General features: G+C 56.8%; 1 protein-coding gene across 2 annotated transcripts in view; it reads left to right on the forward strand.

Moving 5' to 3' along the window:
- LOC143839309 (cGMP-dependent 3',5'-cyclic phosphodiesterase-like) overlaps window positions 1-15,934 on the forward strand; it is a 343,019-nt gene that overhangs the window by 103,796 nt on the left and 223,289 nt on the right. Inside the window, exon 2 of one of the 2 annotated variants that reach the window (XM_077341142.1) lies at window positions 6,120-6,183. In XM_077341142.1, the coding sequence (XP_077197257.1) occupies window positions 6,120-6,183 (64 nt within the window). Of the gene's footprint in view, window positions 1-6,119; window positions 6,184-15,617; window positions 15,922-15,934 lie in introns of those variants that run through there. The other variant, XM_077341143.1, reaches the window with a different exon arrangement.

A 15,934-nucleotide genomic window follows, 5' to 3' on the forward strand; every position in this document is an offset into this window, starting at 1 on the left:
ATACAAAGACACCGTTAAAAATCTCATCCGCTTGAGAAGAGCAGGGAGGAAATGATTGGGGGCCGACAGTATCTGTAGCAAGATAATTTCAGAAGGTGGCCCTGTTGCTCTGCATAGCAGAACTGACTTTGAATCTAGGAGCACCTCAGAGATCATGAGCTTTCAAGAGCCAAAGAAGGGATAACAACCTCTCGGTACTGGCAGGAGATCTCCTGGAACAACAACTGATCCCCAGGTGACAGAAATATGCATGCTTTCCTCTTTGTGATTCTCTAGTTTGATCCAGAACACTGGTCCTTCTGATCTTGGCAGTTCTGTCCTCCAAGGGGTGGTCTGCAGAAGGTCCATGTGTGACCCACCATTTTAATGTTAGGCTTTCAGAGGCTACCCAAATGGTGCCCCCCCCCAGCATTATTCATTAAAGCAGAAAATGTTTTTGAAGTGTTAGCCTTCCCATCCCAGTCTCTCCCTCTCCCTCTCCCTCTCCCTCTCCCTCTCCCTCTCCCTCTCCCTCTCCCTCTCCCTCTCCCTCTCCCTCTCCCTCTCCCTCTCCCAAGTTAATATAATCCTGCACTGACAGAATTTTGTTTGCATGCAGCACTGAAATCCCTTTTTCTTTTTTGCACTACTGCCATTTGCCTCCAATCCCCCTCTCAGGTCAATAATAGCAGAGGACCAAACCTCATACAGACCCTTTTAAACTTTACCCCTATTGTTTCAATTTTTTTAATTCAGTGATCTGAGACTAGCAATAGTCCCATATTGTCAGACTCATGCTGCTTTACAAAAGAGGGGGAAATGGAGCTTGAGCACCAATGAAGTGTGAGAATGGTGGAAGGAACAGAGTGGGCAGGATGACCTCGATGTGAGTTACCTTTGAGGACCAGTAAAAGGTTGGGGAAGGGAATCCGAGAGAATCTGTACACTTTTGAATAACTTTCGGCTTGGGAGCAAAACAAGGGAGAAATTGGCACAAAAGCACTCTCAGAAAAAACGGTGGGAGTGTGTCCAGAAAGCAAACTGAACAATGAAGGGAAGAAAATCAATGCAGACCGACAAAGAAAACCTGACAGACATGCTCTGCGAATGGGAGGGAAAAAGTAAAGGTATCCCCTGTGCAAGCACCGGGTCATGTCTGACCCTTGGGGTGACGCCCTCCAGCGTTTTCATGGCAGACTCAATACGGGGTAGTTTGTCAGTGCCTTCCCCAGTCATTACCGTTTACTCCCCAGCAAGCTGGGTACTCATTTTACCCACCTCGGAAGGGTGGAAGGCTGAGTCAACCTTGAGCTGGCTGCTGGGATTGAACTCCCAGCCTCGTGGGCAGAGCTTCAAACAGCATGTCTGCTGCCTTACCACTCTGCGCCACAAGAGGAAGGAAAGCACTTCCTTATTTGGGTAGGAGTAATAGTGAATCCGGAGCTAAGGAGGGCGTGACATGCTAAGAGGAAACAGGGGAAGTTCACCCCAGTTGGAATGCACAATCACATCTGTGACTCTAGAAAGCAGATAGCCCCAGAGATCTGGCTGGCCTCTGAGGTGCTCTAGGACTCAAATCTGATTGGTCCACTGCAGACTGCCTAGATCAGGGATAATCAAACTGCGGCCCTCCAGATGTCCATGGACTACAATTCCCAGGAGCCCCTGCCAGCGGGGCTCCTGGGAACTGTAGTCCATGGACATCTGGAGGGCCGCAGTTTGACTACCCCTGGCCCTAGATTGTTCTTCTTCATGCTGCCCAACCAAATGTTTAAAGGGGTGACACATAACACACCAAGAGGCCTTCTACTGAATCAGTCCCTTGGTCCAGCAAGGCCAAATTTGTCGACTCAGACGGACAGCCGCTCTCCGGGGTCTCAGGCAGAGGTCTTTCCCATCACCTCCCATCCCATGATGGGGATTGAACCGGGGACCTTCTGCATGCCAAGCAGAGGGTCTTCCACTGAGCTAATCCTGTCCATAGATTCTCAATGTCTGTATGGACGGGGGGTATAGAAGGTGCCTCCCCATTTAGCTCAGAGTGCTACTCAAATGGCTGAAAATCTGGAGAGTGCCCCTAAAGTGAAGTCCGAAAACAGCTGGGCCCTCTCTGGGAATCTCACGTGTTGGGAAACGCTCCTCCACTGCCTCTCTCGACCACCTGCTTTTTGGTCTGGGCAGCAGTGGCTTTGTGAGGGATTAGGCCGGCTGAACCAAACGGAGAGCTCAGGTCAGTAGGATTGGCAAAAGGATGAAAATTTGCCACCCAGGATTGCAAACCAATAAGAGGGAAACTCTTCCACCGTTATTAGATGAAGTCCCTGTGGATTTTGAGATATTTCTTTGCCGGGCGGAGAAATAAGGCAAGCCATGGGGGTGCCCTCAGCTTTTCTTCTCTCCTCTTTTTATTAAACTGCTTTTGCCTGTTCCAAGTGATCCTGTTTTTCTTATTTGTTCCATCCAAATGACGTGGATGAATTCTGCCAGGCGTGAGACAGCAGAGGAGGCCCAGAGAGGAAGCATTCAGCCGGCCCTCCTAGCAATGGGCTGGGATGGAACAGCGGAACAGGAGGGGGCTAGTCCAAATTGTCCACATGATATTCTTGTTGATCAGCTGGTAAAATGCGGGATGGATCCTAATTCTGTCAGGTGGATCAATAACTGGTTGACAAATCGTCCCCAGAAGGTACTTGTTAATGGTTCAGCATCTTCTTGGATAAGAGTGACAAGTGGAGTACCCCAAGGATCTGTCCTGGGGTCTGTGTCGTTCAACATATTCATAAATGATTTGGATGAGGGATTAGAGGGAAGACTTATTAAATTTGCTAAACTGGGAGGGGTAGCAAACAAAACCGAAGACAGAATCAGAATACAGGATGATCTTGATAGGCTCGAGAAGTGGGCTAAACTGAATAAAATGAAGTTCAATAGAGACAAATGTAAAGTTCTGCATTTAGGTAGGAAAAACCAAATGCACCAATATAGGATGGGGGAGACTTGTCTTGGCAGTAGCATGTGCGAAAAGGATCTAGGAGTCTTAGTAGACCATACATTGAACATGAGTCAGCAGTGTAACTCGGTGGCTAAAAAGGCAAATGGGATTTGGGGCTGTATCAAACGGAGTATCGTGTCCAGATCACGGGAGGTGATGGTACCGCTTTACTCTGCTCTGGTTCGGCCTCACTTGGAGTCCTGTGTTCAGTTTTGGGCACCCCAATTGAAGAGGGATGTAGACAAACTGGAGCGTGTCCAGAGGAGGGCAACAAAGATGGTGAAGGGTTTGGAGACCAAGACCTAGGAGGAAAGGTTGGGGGAGCTTGGTCTGTTTAGCCTGGAGAGGAGACGACTGAGAGGGGATCTGATAACCATCTTCAAGTATTTAAAAGGCTGCCATATGGAGGATGGAGCAGAATTGTTCTCTCTTACCCCAGAGGGACAGACCAGAACGAATAGGATGAAATGAATGCAAAAGAAATTCCGTCTAAACCTCTGGAAAACGTTCCTGACAGTCAGAGTGGTTTCTCAGTGGAACAGGCTTCCTCGGGAGGTGGTGGGTTCTCCATCTTTGGAGGTTTTTAAGCAGAGGCTGGAGAGCCAACTGACGGAGAGGCTGATTCTGGGAAGGCTCAAGGGGGTGGCAGGTGACAGTGGAGGAGCGAGAGGGTTGGGGGGTGTCATATAACATCCCAGATCAAGGATCACAAGCAAACCTCTGCCTTTCAGCAGGTCAGTTGCAAGCCCTGAGAAACTATGAGGTATAGGTTGTGGGGCTGAGGGATCTGGGTTCAATTCCCTGATCTTGGATCTCTTGGTGGTTGAGAAGACTACAGAACAGAGGAAGGGCCCCAGAAATTATTCCTGAACTATTTGGGGGGGGGGGGGTGACCAAAATAATGAAAGTAAATCTAACACTTGAACTGGCCTCCCCTTAGAGAATCGAGAGTCAGTGTGATTGTAGTGGTTAACGTGTTGGACTAAGATCCCTACCCAAAGGAGGCTCAAAGCGTCTTTGAATCGCCTTCCCTTTCCTCTCCCGACAACAGACACCCTGTGAGGAGGGTGAGGCTGAGAGAGCCCTCATATTCCTGCTCGGTCAGAACAGTTTTCTCAGTGCTGTGACTAGCGCACAGTCACCCAGCTGGATGCACGTGGAGGAGCACAGATTCAAACCTGGCTCGCCAGACTGGAAGTCCACACTCTTAACCGCTACACCAAACTGGCTCTTGTGCCTTTAACAAACATATAATCTGTGGGCTTTACTGCAGAACACTTTCTCCCCGTGGAGAGAAACACAAGAGTGGGACAGGTTGGCTCCTTTTGGGTTAGTTGGCAACCCTGCTGGAAAACTGGCTCTCTGCAGCCTGGCTCTCTTGTGTGTGTGTGTGTGTGTGTGTCCCCCTTCTGTTGCTCTCTCTTGAAATTCCACATACACATAGAAGGCATTCATGTAGCTAACAACCGATTTTACAGACAATTGTATTGTCTCCAAAGGATGTTCCAGGATTCTATGAGTGTCTCTTTTTTTTAACTAGAAAATTATATCTCCGGCTCGTTTCTGAAGCTCTAATTAGGCTTGTTAATTTGGCTAGTTTGGCTGCGTGTCAGTTTTTCAGAATCCGGCCATCCACGGCTTGTGTTTTGGAAGTTTCCCATTGAGCTGCTAATTCTAGCCCGGTTTCTCTTGGCACGTTGCTTGATCATTCTCCTTCTGATGCTGGAGTTTCCCAGTTTCCATCCTGCAAGGTCTCCTGGGTAGCCCCTTAAGTGCCTTCCTGCCCTGCTTGGGGGATTTGTGGATGCTGCAACCCCTCCCAGTGATTGGCCTAATTGGAGACTTCCTGCTCCTTTGAGCAGACTTCCTCCTTGGTTGCCCCTAGAACAGCAGTTGCACATTAGTCAGTTAAACTGTTAGGACTCTCTCTCCCCCGTCTCTCCCCAGAATTGTTTCTCTTCTCAATCAAGCTGTTTATTCCGTGAGCAGACGGTGCTCCAGTACTCCTTTGCATAGTTAAAACTCTGCCAACACCTTTGAGCCAAGTAAGGAGATGGAGAGGAGGGAGGAGAACGATTTTCCAGCCTGGCCATTCAGGCTTCCACTGGCTTCTCCCTTGCACTGCAAGGGGGACCTCTGGCCGTCTCCCACGCCCATGACAGGGGGTGAACCAAGCCCCTTTTGGGCTTGGCTCTCCCCTCAGACGGAGAACAAGGCGGGCCTCTGTGTGGACTCCCACATGGGGGCGGGGGGGGGGGTACAACCGGACGGTGTTGAAGGCTGGCAACCAACATTTTCTGTTAATGGTTCCTGATCCCTCCATTCCTGCCGTCTCTTCTGTGGGTGATTCCAGGCTGTTTCCCTGCCAGCGTGATGTAGTGGTTAAGACTGTCAGACCAGCATCTGGGGGTCCCGAGTTCGAATCCCCATTTGGGACCTGGAAGCTTGCTGGGGGACCTTGGGCCAGTTGCACCCTTTCTTCCCAAAACTCCTCGCAGGGTAGTTGTGAGGGCTGAGGGGATTTGAGCAGAATGCTGTCAGCTGCTTTGGTTACCGGCAGGGTGGCCCCTCTTGACCTCCCCCCTCCCCAGCTCTGCGATTTGGAAAGGGAGGGAGAGGTGGTCGGGGCTCCTCAGGGTCAGAGTGCAGCTGCCTGGCCGTCTTGCGGCAGTGAGTTCCACAGTTCCCCTGAGAAAAACCTGCCTTTGTTCCTCCCGAAGTGACCTCTTGGGAGAAGTATTTTTGGAGAAGGCCCCGAATCCTCCTCTGGCCATGTCCCCCGGGGGGGGGGAGGGGGAGCAAGTGCTTGGGTGGCTCTTTTGGCACTCCAGGTGCGCTGACCTGTTCTGGCTGCCAGTCCAAGATGGGGGGGGGGATTCTTTCCCTCCCCTCCTTGGGGCCAAGGTCCAGGGGTGCCCCTCCCTTCCCAGCCCCCAGGAGCCCGTTCTGGCGGCCAGCTCCGAGGCCTGACCCGCTGCCCGGTGCCTTTGGCTGCTTCGGGGCTCGGCTCGCCCGGGCGCTCCGGGAGTGAGGAGGCGGGAGCCTGGCAGCCGCCTGGCCGGGCGGGAGAGGAGGGGAGGGCCGGGGCGGGGCTCGGCATGGTGCTGCTCCTGCGCCCCATCCTCATGGCGGCCCTTCCCTTTTCCAGACGGGGCCAGCAGGTCTTCCGGAAGGCCGAGGAGGAGGCGACCCCCGGCGCGGACACGCTACAGGTAGGGGGCGCTCGGAGGGCGCGGCCGGGAGGCGGGCGGGGGGCGGGCGGGAGGCGGTGGGGAGGGGGGGGGGGCGGCGGCGCTCTTGCTCCCGAGTCTCTGCCTCCTGGCTCAGCCGGCCTCCCTCCCTCTTTCCCGGGCCACGGCTCCCTTCCCTTCCCTTCCCGGACCATGGCCGCGTTCCCTGCGCCGACCGCGCCGTCTCTGCCTCGCGGGGGCTCCCGGCTGCCGGCTCTTCCCCCCCCCCCGGCCGCTCTTGGGGGGTCGGCCTCCCAGGGGCTTCCCCGCCGGGCCCAGCGCCCCCGGCCTCCCCCCGCCCCCCACAGCCGGAGAGAGGCAGCCCCCCCCGAGCCCCCTCCTCCCGAGGAGGCGCAAGGCGAGCGCCCGGCCGACGAGGGATGCGCGGGGAGCGGCCGGCCTTGGGGCTCCCTCCCTCCCGGGCTCCTCCCGGGCTCCCTCCCGGGCCATTCTGAGCCCCGCCCAGCGCCCTCCGACGGCAGCTGCGGTCATCTCCAGGCTCCCCTTGCGGGGCTGGGCGGCTGTTTCGGAGGAGGGTCCGGCAGAGCCCCCTTTCCTCGTCGCAGGACCGCGGCCTCGGGCCCGGGGGGGGTGTCGGGGGCCACACGGCTGGGGGGCGGGGCGGGGCGGGGCGCGGGGATGGGGAGGCTTCTGAGCGTCGCAGAGTTCTTCCTCGGGCAGTTCTCTCGTGTCTTATTTGACTTTTCATTTTGCATCCCGGGAGGCAGCGGGACGGCGTGGCTCAGAGCCCTGCGCTGTCTTCTGGGTCCCGTGCTTGATTCGCCGCTGCTCCTCCCCATGCAGCCCGCTGGGTGACTTTCGGCTAGTCACAGTCCTCTCAGAGCTGTCCCGACGGATCAGTTCTCTGGGAGCTCTCTCAGCCCCACCTGCCTCCAGGAGGGGAGAGAAAAGGGAAGGCGGCTGGAAACCGCTTTCAGGTAGTGAGAAGTGAGATATGGGGGAACCCCCCCCCCCCAGATCTTTTTTAGAAGCCAGCACGCCTGTTGGGGCGGTTAAGAGGGGCGGGCTCTGATCTGGAGAACCGGGTTTGAGTCCCCGCTTTTCCTGCACGTGCCGTCAGCTGGGTGACCCTGGGCCAGTCCCAGTTCTCTCAGGGCGGTTCTTACATAGCAGTTCTTCCAGGGCTCTCTTGGCCCCACCTCCCTCGCTGGGTGTCTGTCCTGGGGAGAGGAAGGGAAAGCCGCTTCGAGACTCCTCCAGACAGTGAAAAGCGGGGTCTGAAAAGCCCTCTCTTCTTCTTCTGTCCCGCCCCGGCCGCTTTGGGAAGAGCTCGCAATAATCTCAGAACGGCGCCGGGGAAGAGCCAGCGAGCGAGGCATGGAGCGAAATGAAACCCGCGGGTGCCCGGGGTGGAAGACGCGTGATGAACCCGCCGTGATTAGCCTCGAAATAATGCTAATGCCGGGAGAGGGGAGGGGCCCTTAACCCCTTCCTTGCTGGAGGCCTCTGGCCCAGGAATCCTTTGTGCCAGCTGGGCTTGCCAACCTCCAGGGGGAGAGGGGCTGGAGGTCTCCTAGAATTGCCACTGGTCTCCAGCCCACAGACATCCGCCCCACTGGTGGAAACCCCCTGCTCTAGGGTATCATAACCCCACTGGGTTCACCCCCTTCCCCAGGCTCTACCCCGAATCTGCAGACATCTCCCGGCCCAGAGCTGGAAGTCCTGCCGCTCTGAGATCAGAGGCAAAGTTCTATGGAGAGGGAGATTTGGGGGGGGGGGGAGCGGAGGAGAAGCAGCAGGTGCAGGAAGTGGGCAGCAAGCCCCCCCCTCCACTTGCCACTTCTAAGATTGCCCCCTACCCAAGTTGCTTGACATCAAGAAATCCCCTGGAGCCAAAGGGTGAGAGATTCAGGAGACGGGCACCCTCCTTCCCCACAGCACAGGGTGAGCGTGTGGAATTGCTGCCACTGGATTTGGGGAGGGAAGCGGACACTTAGTCATGAGAGCCACCTTGGCGTAGGCAGGGGGAATCAAACTGCGGCCCTCAGGGGCTCATGGGAATTGTGGTCCATATCTGGAGGGCCACAGATTACCCCTGAGTTAGAGCATCAGCCTTGGGTCTAGGAGATCTGGGTTCAAGTCCCCGGTCAGCCGACCCTGGCCCAGTAACATACCCTCGGCCTGGCCTACCTTGCAGGATTGTTGTGAGGAGAACTCAGAGGAGGATGTCAACTGCTTTGGGCCTCCGTTGTGGAGTAAAGCCACGTAGGGATGAAATAAATACGATCTCTGCACATGGATCTCTGCCCCCTCCTTGGATCAGGTGCTGGGGGGGGGTGGCCTTGATGGGCCTCCGGTCTGGTCCAGCAGGGCTCTCCTTGCAGGCAGGGGGCTCAGACAACCCAAAACGGGGTCCCTGCCTTGCTTGTGGGGGGTGGGAGGGAGGCAGAAGGAAAGTATTTTTGAGAAGTTCTGTAAGTAAAATAAGAGCCTCTTGTGGCGCAGGGTGGTAAGGCAGCAGACATGCAGTCTGAAGCTCTGCCCATGAGGCTGGGAGTTCGATCCCAGCAGCCGGCTCAAGGTTGACTCAGCCTTCCCTCCTTCCGAGGTCGGTAAAATGAGTGCCCAGCTTGCTGGGGGGTAAACGGTAATGACTGGGGAAGGCACTGGCAAACTACCCCGTATTGAGTCTGCCATGAAAACGCTGGAGGGCGTCACCCCAAGGGTCAGACGTGACCCGGTGCTTGCACAGGGGATACCTTTACCTTTATAAGTAAAATGCCCCTGGTAGCTTCTATTCAAGGCCAAACCTTGGGCTGTGCTTTTCCACAGCGTCAAGGAGTTCCACCGGTTGGAGACGAAACACCACTTTCTGCGCTGTGGGGCCTGCACTGCAGAATTTCCAAGCATGCTGTCTGGAGCCGTCTTGGGGGGCCAAGGCCCAGCTTCTTCAGCCTGGAGGGCGTGGCAGGCAGCCCCAGTGAATTCAGATCACGCTGAGCCTACAGACAGAGAGAGCAGGGTGGAAACCCGACCCAGGGGTGGGGGGGCGGGGGGTCTGGGGCCAGCTGTGCCTGAGCTTGGAGCGGCATCAAAGGCATGCGGACTTCATAGGGCAGAGGCGAGCCAGCCGCCTGCCTCCTCCTCGGGTGTCGCTGTGGCTGACAGATGTCAGTCTCACTAATGGGTGTCCCTTTCACAGGAGGGTGCTGGTGGGTCAGGACTTGGGGATCCCATTTACAGCAGATCAACTGCCTAAGGAGGTGGGGAGCTCCCCCTCACTGGCCGTCTTCAAGCAGCGGCTGGACAGATCCTTCTCCTGGATGCTGGAGGCTGATCCTGCACTGAGCAGGGGGTGGGACTAGATGGCCTCTGTGGCTCCTTCCCACTCTAGGATTCTAGGAGTCTAGTTCAGCCGTGGGATGGGCTGCCTAAGGAGGTGGGGAGCTCCCCCTCACTGGCGGTCTTCAAGCAGCGGCTGGTCAGATCCTTCTCCTGGATGCTGGAGGCTGGTCCTGCACTGAGCAGGGGGTGGGACTGGATGGCCTCCATGGCCCCTTCCCCCTCTAGGATTCTAGGAGTCAAGTTCAGCAGTGGAAGGGGCTGCCTAAGGAGGTGGGGAGCTCCCCCTCACTGCCCGTCTTCAAGCAGCGGCTGGAGAGATCCTTCTCCTGGATGCTGGAGGCTGATCCTGCACTGAGCAGGGGGTGGGACTAGATGGCCTGTATGGCCCTTTCCCACTCTAGGATTCTAGGAGTCCAGCTGTGGAAGGGGCTGCCTAAGGAGGTGGGGAGCTCCCCCTCACTGGCCGTCTTCAAGCAGCGGCTGGACAGATCCTTCTCCTGGATGCTTGAGGCTGATCCTGCACTGAGCAGGGGGTGGGACTAGATGGCATGCATGGCCCCGTCCCCCTCTAGGATTCTAGGAGTCAAGTTCAGCAGTGGAAGGGGCTGCCTAAGGAGGTGGGGAGCTCCCCCTCACTGCCCGTCTTCAAGCAGCGGCTGGAGAGATCCTTCTCCTGGATGCTGGAGGCTGATCCTGCACTGAGCAGGGGGTGGGACTAGATGGCCTGTATGGCCCTTTCCCACTCTAGGATTCTAGGAGTCCAGCTGTGGAAGGGGCTGCCTAAGGAGGTGGGGAGCTCCCCCTCACTGGCCGTCTTCAAGCAGCGGCTGGACAGATCCTTCTCCTGGATGCTTCAGGCTGATCCTGTATTGAGCGGGGGGTGGGACTAGATGGCCTTCATGGCCCCTTTCTACTCTAGGATTCTAGGAGTCTAGTTCAGCCGTGGAATGGGCTGCCTAAGGAGGTGGGGAGCTCCCCCTCACTGGCCGTCTTCAAGCAGCGGCTGGACATCCTTCTCCTGGATGCTTGAGGCTGATCCTGCACTGAGCAGGGGGTGGGACTAGATGGCCTTCATGGTCCCTTCCCACTCTGCGATTCTGTGATGCTGCCTCCTGGCTCGGTATTCCATGGCCTAGCACCAACGAATGCGGACTGTCCCCTCAGTCACCATGCCTATAGATAGCCACTGAGACTTATCCTCCAGGGATCTGTCTCATCCCTTTTCAAAGCTCTTTGTCTCCGTGGCCTTCACTATATCATCTGGCGGTGAATTCCACATCTGAATATCTCCCTGTGTAAAGTGGTATCTCCTTTTACTGTCCTGAACCTACTGCCCATCAGTTTCCTTGAACCCTCTCAAGTTTTACTCATTGGGGAGAGTCAGGAACAATTCTCTTTTCCAACTCTCTGCATCATTTGATACACCTCCCTCAAGTCCCACCCCTCTCCTTGTCATCTCTTCTCTCAGCTGAAAAACCTCAGCCTCTCCTCCTGGGGAAGGTGCTCCAACCATCATCTTGGTTGCCCTCCTGTGGCATCCCCCCCCCCCGCAGGGTCCATTTGGAGAGTGGGTGGCCAGAACTGCCCTCTGCCTTCCAAAGGGATTCCTTGTTCTCCCCCCAAAGATGTGTGTTTGCAGCCATGTTGCAAGGCCCTGGGGCATGCTTCTGACTGGTGCCCCTCCCCTGGCTCCCTCTCTGGGCATGCCCAAGGGTCCCCAGTAGGCCTCATGTGCTCAGTTCTGACGTGTCTCAGACCCAGTGCTCCAAGGCAAGAAGGAGTGGGGGGTCCACCCTCTTGGGGATGCCCAGGTCCATGCAATGTGCCAACTCATCATTTCATCAGCTGAGGCTGGCAGCTGCTCTCCTGGGTCTCCCTGCAAGATCCGTTTAGCGGGAGATGCCAGGGATTGAACCCAGGACCTCGGGCACACTACGAAGCCCCGGATGCTCTCGAGAGCAGCTCTGGCTCAAATCAGGGCTCTTGGCCCTACTCGGGAAACAAGGCTAATTGGCACCCTTCCTGGGAAGCCTTTGTCAATTGAAAAGAGGGAATTGTAGGATCTTCCTGCCTGATTCTGTGCCAGGCAAATGTCTGCCCCAGAAGGAGATTCTTGTGCCAGTCCGCTGAGATGGTCAAGCCACCCCTTTCCTGCAGTGCTGGTTTTCCACCCCCGACCTCCCCTCTCCCTTGGCCGGCCCGGGCTCTCTCTGACCGCCCTCTCTGCATCCGCCGCTGCCCCAGAGGGAACAGGTGTGGGGCCTTTAAACCCTCTCTTGTTTGCCAGGGATTCCATTCCGTTCTGGCAACCGGCACCCCCTGCCACCCTTGGAAGCAGGCAGGCTTGGCACGCTGGTTGTTTGTTTTCCTTCCTGCCGGGTGTCGCTGTTTTTATGGCCCGGTGGGGGAGGGTTGGGGGGGGGAGAGCAGAGGGCCAAGGGGAGCGGGCAAGCCCTGAGCTGAATGGAGGCCAGAGAGGCCGAGAAGGGAGCCAGTGCATTCTTCAAGGGAATGGGCCGAGCAGCTGAACCGCGGGCTGCTTCCGTCTGTCGAAAGTGTGCCAGGAGGAACTAGCAGGATGCTTGTGAGCAAAGGGACTGTCGGCCGGATGGGAGGGAGAGGAGGGGGGAGGCACGTCTCTTGCAGGGGGGCGAAGCATTACACAGACACACAGAGCGGCCTTCGGATGACCGTCCATCCGTCAAGGGCAGTATTGGCTACTCAGGCTGGCAGGGGCTCTCCAAAGTCCTCCCCTTCTGCCCGGCCCCCCTTAGCTGGAGTTTGAACCAGGCATCTTCTGCAGGGCAAACAGAGGCTCTGCCCCTGAGCCACGGACCCCACACATGTGGTTTCCTTGTACTGAATCAGGCCCTCAGTTCAGCGAGGTCAGAATTGTCTACTCAGGCTGGCAGCTGCTTTCCAGGGGTCTCAGGCTGAGGTCTTTCCCATCCCCTCCTACCTGACCCTTTTAACTGGAGATGATGGGACTGGAACGTGGGGCCTTCTGCAGGCCAAGCACTGAGCCACAGAACCTCCTGAGAATGTTTAGCAGGTTCCGGAGCCTGAGGATGGATCATGGGGAGCAGGTGGGGGCCGGTAGATTCTATTTCATGGTGTCTCGTGAAGGCTGCATGCACACTGATGCATCCGTAGACCGGATGAGGACCCAGGCTGAGGTCCCAGGCAGGATCGTAGCTTACAGTGTAACAGGCCAATGTGCAGCTAGATCCCGTCCGAAACTGACCAATGGAATGCCCTGCCAGGAAGATCCATCGTTCGCTTGTGTATATAAGTTGGGGTAGTCGAACTGCGGTCCTCCAGATGTCCGTGGACTACAATTCCCAGGAGCCCCTGCCAGCGAATGCTGGCAGGGGCTCCTGGGAATTGTAGTCCATGGACATCTGGAGGGCCACAGTTTGACTACCCCTTGGGGTTTCTCAGGGTGGGTGGGATTCTTGGTTCAGTTCAGTCCTTCTTGCATCGTGGCCACCTCTGAATCCACCGACTGAACACACACGAAAGCTTCCACCTTGGCTAAATCTTGGCTGGCCTTAAAGGTGCCCCGGATTCGAACTCGGCTCGTCCTCTTGGGCAGTATTCCATTTGGCTCCGCCTCTTTCAGAATCCATTTGCCGTTCTGAGAGCTGGAGAGTTGTTTGGGTTCAGCCAAAGCACCCCCCCCCCCCTCTTTTTCCTGGATCGTCTGTTCCAAACGGCTGGCAATTGAGTGGTATGTTTTTAAAATAATCTGCTATTTAAAGTTGTTGCTGAGTGATCGGTGATCAAAACCTCGTAGCCATAGATACAAGCTGGGAGAAATCGCTAAGCCCTTAAGCTAGAGGAGGGGCTCTCCAGGATTTCTGGGCCCCACAGGCACCTTTGAAAACCCGGCTCCGGCCACCGAATGGGCCCCAAGCGAGATGGACACAGGAAGTCGAAGGGCAGAAGGGCAGAGTCCTTTAAAAAAATACTCTGGAGAAAAGAGCACGAGAGAATAAAGCCAATTCTCAAAAATCTGCGTAGCCAACCTGGTCTCCAATGCACAATCAGGAGCCTTGCTGAGCGAAAGCCCCCACCCCAAATACCTGGCAGGCAGCAGGAAAGATGTCTGGTTCCCTCCAGGGAAAGCTTTGATGGCTCCAGCTGGGGTGAGCTTCGGTGATGAGAAGGCCCCCATGTTCTTGGCGGAGGGGCCGGGGGGTCGCCAAGCCACACCCAGTTCTTGGGGGCTGCCTGGGCAGTGCCCCACCTGGCCTCCCGGTGGCCACATGAGGTCTTCCTCCGGCATCTGGCGCTGGAGGTGCCGTGCCGGTGGTTTCCTCGAGGCTGTCCGCACGCTAGGAGGCAGTGTGGTGCCGTCCCTACAGCTTGCAGTTTCTCCAGCGAGAGAAGTGTGTGGTTGTTGTGTGCTCAGTTGTGTGCGTGCGCAGGGGGCTCCGGGTCCTTGGGGGAGGCCAGTTCCTCCTCCCTTTGTAACCCGACAAGGATGGGGCCGGCAGCCTCCGGGGGTCTCTCCCAAGTGATGTTGACGTACTTTGGCGCAGGGAGCACAAGCTCTTGGAGGCCCTGAAAGATGAGCCGATGACGGAAGGTCTTGGCCAGAGATCACAAGCTGACCGGTTTGGATTTCCCCGTGTGTGTGTGTGTGTGTGTGTGTGAAGGCCTCCTGCCATTCTGAGCTTTGGCCCTGCCAAAGGGCCACGCTCCAGCCTGCGTCTGTCGCGTCTGTTTGAGAGGAGGTGTGACCACAGCAGCAGAGAACCAGCTCTGGCATCTTCTCAGCTCTCTTTGTGGGCTGGAAAACAGACGTCTGTCCCCTTGGACAAGATGCCTGGGGGGCTTTATTTGGGCTCTCCTGACCTTCCTTCTTGGCATCTGGTGCCCGGGACAGCCTCAAGGTTTCTCCCAATCCACCGTGCCCCAGAAGGCCACTGAGGGTTATCAGGCCTGCCACACTCCCTCCACCTCGCCTACCTTGCAAGGTCGTTGGCTTCCCATGCTCCCATGAGAGCTCACTGGCTCCGCCTCCTGGGGCTGCTCCCCATCCCGGTCCACGCCAGCCCCCCACCTGGAAGGCACCCAGGCAGGAGAAGCATGGGGCCAGGGGTTGATCCCGATGCAGCAAAAGACTTTGGGTAGACTGCCTCTCATTGGGGAGGTTCTGCTTAGCTATTGTGGCTAATTGTTCAAGGATTTCCATTCTGTGCCGCTAAATGCGGTGCCCTCCAAGCAGGTAGATCCAGGCAGGTGAGTCCATCTGTAGCAGGAGAGAAGAGCCAGAGTCCATTCAAAACTAGCAAAATTTGTGGCAGAAAAGGAGTTTTTGTCAGTCGCTGCTCACTTCCTCAGAAACATCTGGGATGAAGCGCTACACACAGTTGAAGATTTGGAAATAGAATCCGTGCTGCCTTGCGTGGACCCGTGCCATCTTTCGTTGTTTTTTGGGAACTCTAAAAGTCCAGTTTTGCCAGGGAAGGCGAAGGCCCCTTTCCTTTCGCTCTCTGCTTTCTCTTGGTTTTCTCAGGTGTGGGTTTTCATCCTTGGCTCTTGTGCCTGAGCCCACGAACAGGTCTGTTCTCTGCAAGTCTCCCAGTCTCGTGACTCCCTTCCAGGGGAACTGAGTTCCACAGGCTGAGGATGCAAAGAAGCAGGACGCTGGAAGCCTCCCACTGGGCACGGACTAGGGAAACAGGAGCATGGCCTCATGTTCGAGGACGGCCATTTCAGTCTGCCACGGAAGAGCCAAATTCGAACCCAGGAGCATGCTGGAGATCAGCCAGACTCTCAGCGGGCGAGCTTTCAGGAGCTCCCCAAAACTCCCCCCTTCCCCCCCCCCCACCTTGCTCGCCTCCAAGGTGGTCCTGGATTCCTTGCTACCTTTTGGAGAATGTATTTGCACCGCTGGTTCGGACCACCAGCCCAGACCCTGCCCTCTCTGCCCCTGACTCGGTTCCCGACGGACATGCTGGGCTTTGAGCCCAGGACAGCTTGTTCTGACCCCTGGAAGAGGATCCTTTGGTCCCGGGGTGGCTGCAGCGGGCGAGCTGGCCCCCTAGATCTGGAAGAAGGGTGGACTGCTCACCCCACAGCTGTCCCCGGCCACTGGGCCCCCTGGGGAGGGGGCTAGGCAGGCAGCGTCGGCGTGCCCGTCCAGGGTGGTGCAGGGGAGGGTGTCCTCCTGGCATGCCCGTCTGGCCGAGCGCACACCAGAACTGAGGCAGCTGCTCTCCGCGCTGGAAACTGCCTTGCAGAGGAGAGAGATTCCGGCTGCGGGGTGGAGGAACTGGGCAGGACCAGCCTCATGCTCTGGAGAGCGCAGAACGGCTCTTTGCAGGCTGACTACTTTCGAGGATTCCTCGAGGCAGGCTGCACCGCCGGGCATGGGCTCCCGAGATGGACAGCTGTCCCGCAAGTGTAAGGGCCTTCT

The sequence above is a fragment of the Paroedura picta genome, chromosome 6 (genome assembly GCF_049243985.1).
Source record: "Paroedura picta isolate Pp20150507F chromosome 6, Ppicta_v3.0, whole genome shotgun sequence".
NCBI classification, from domain to species: Eukaryota; Metazoa; Chordata; class Lepidosauria; order Squamata; family Gekkonidae; genus Paroedura; species Paroedura picta.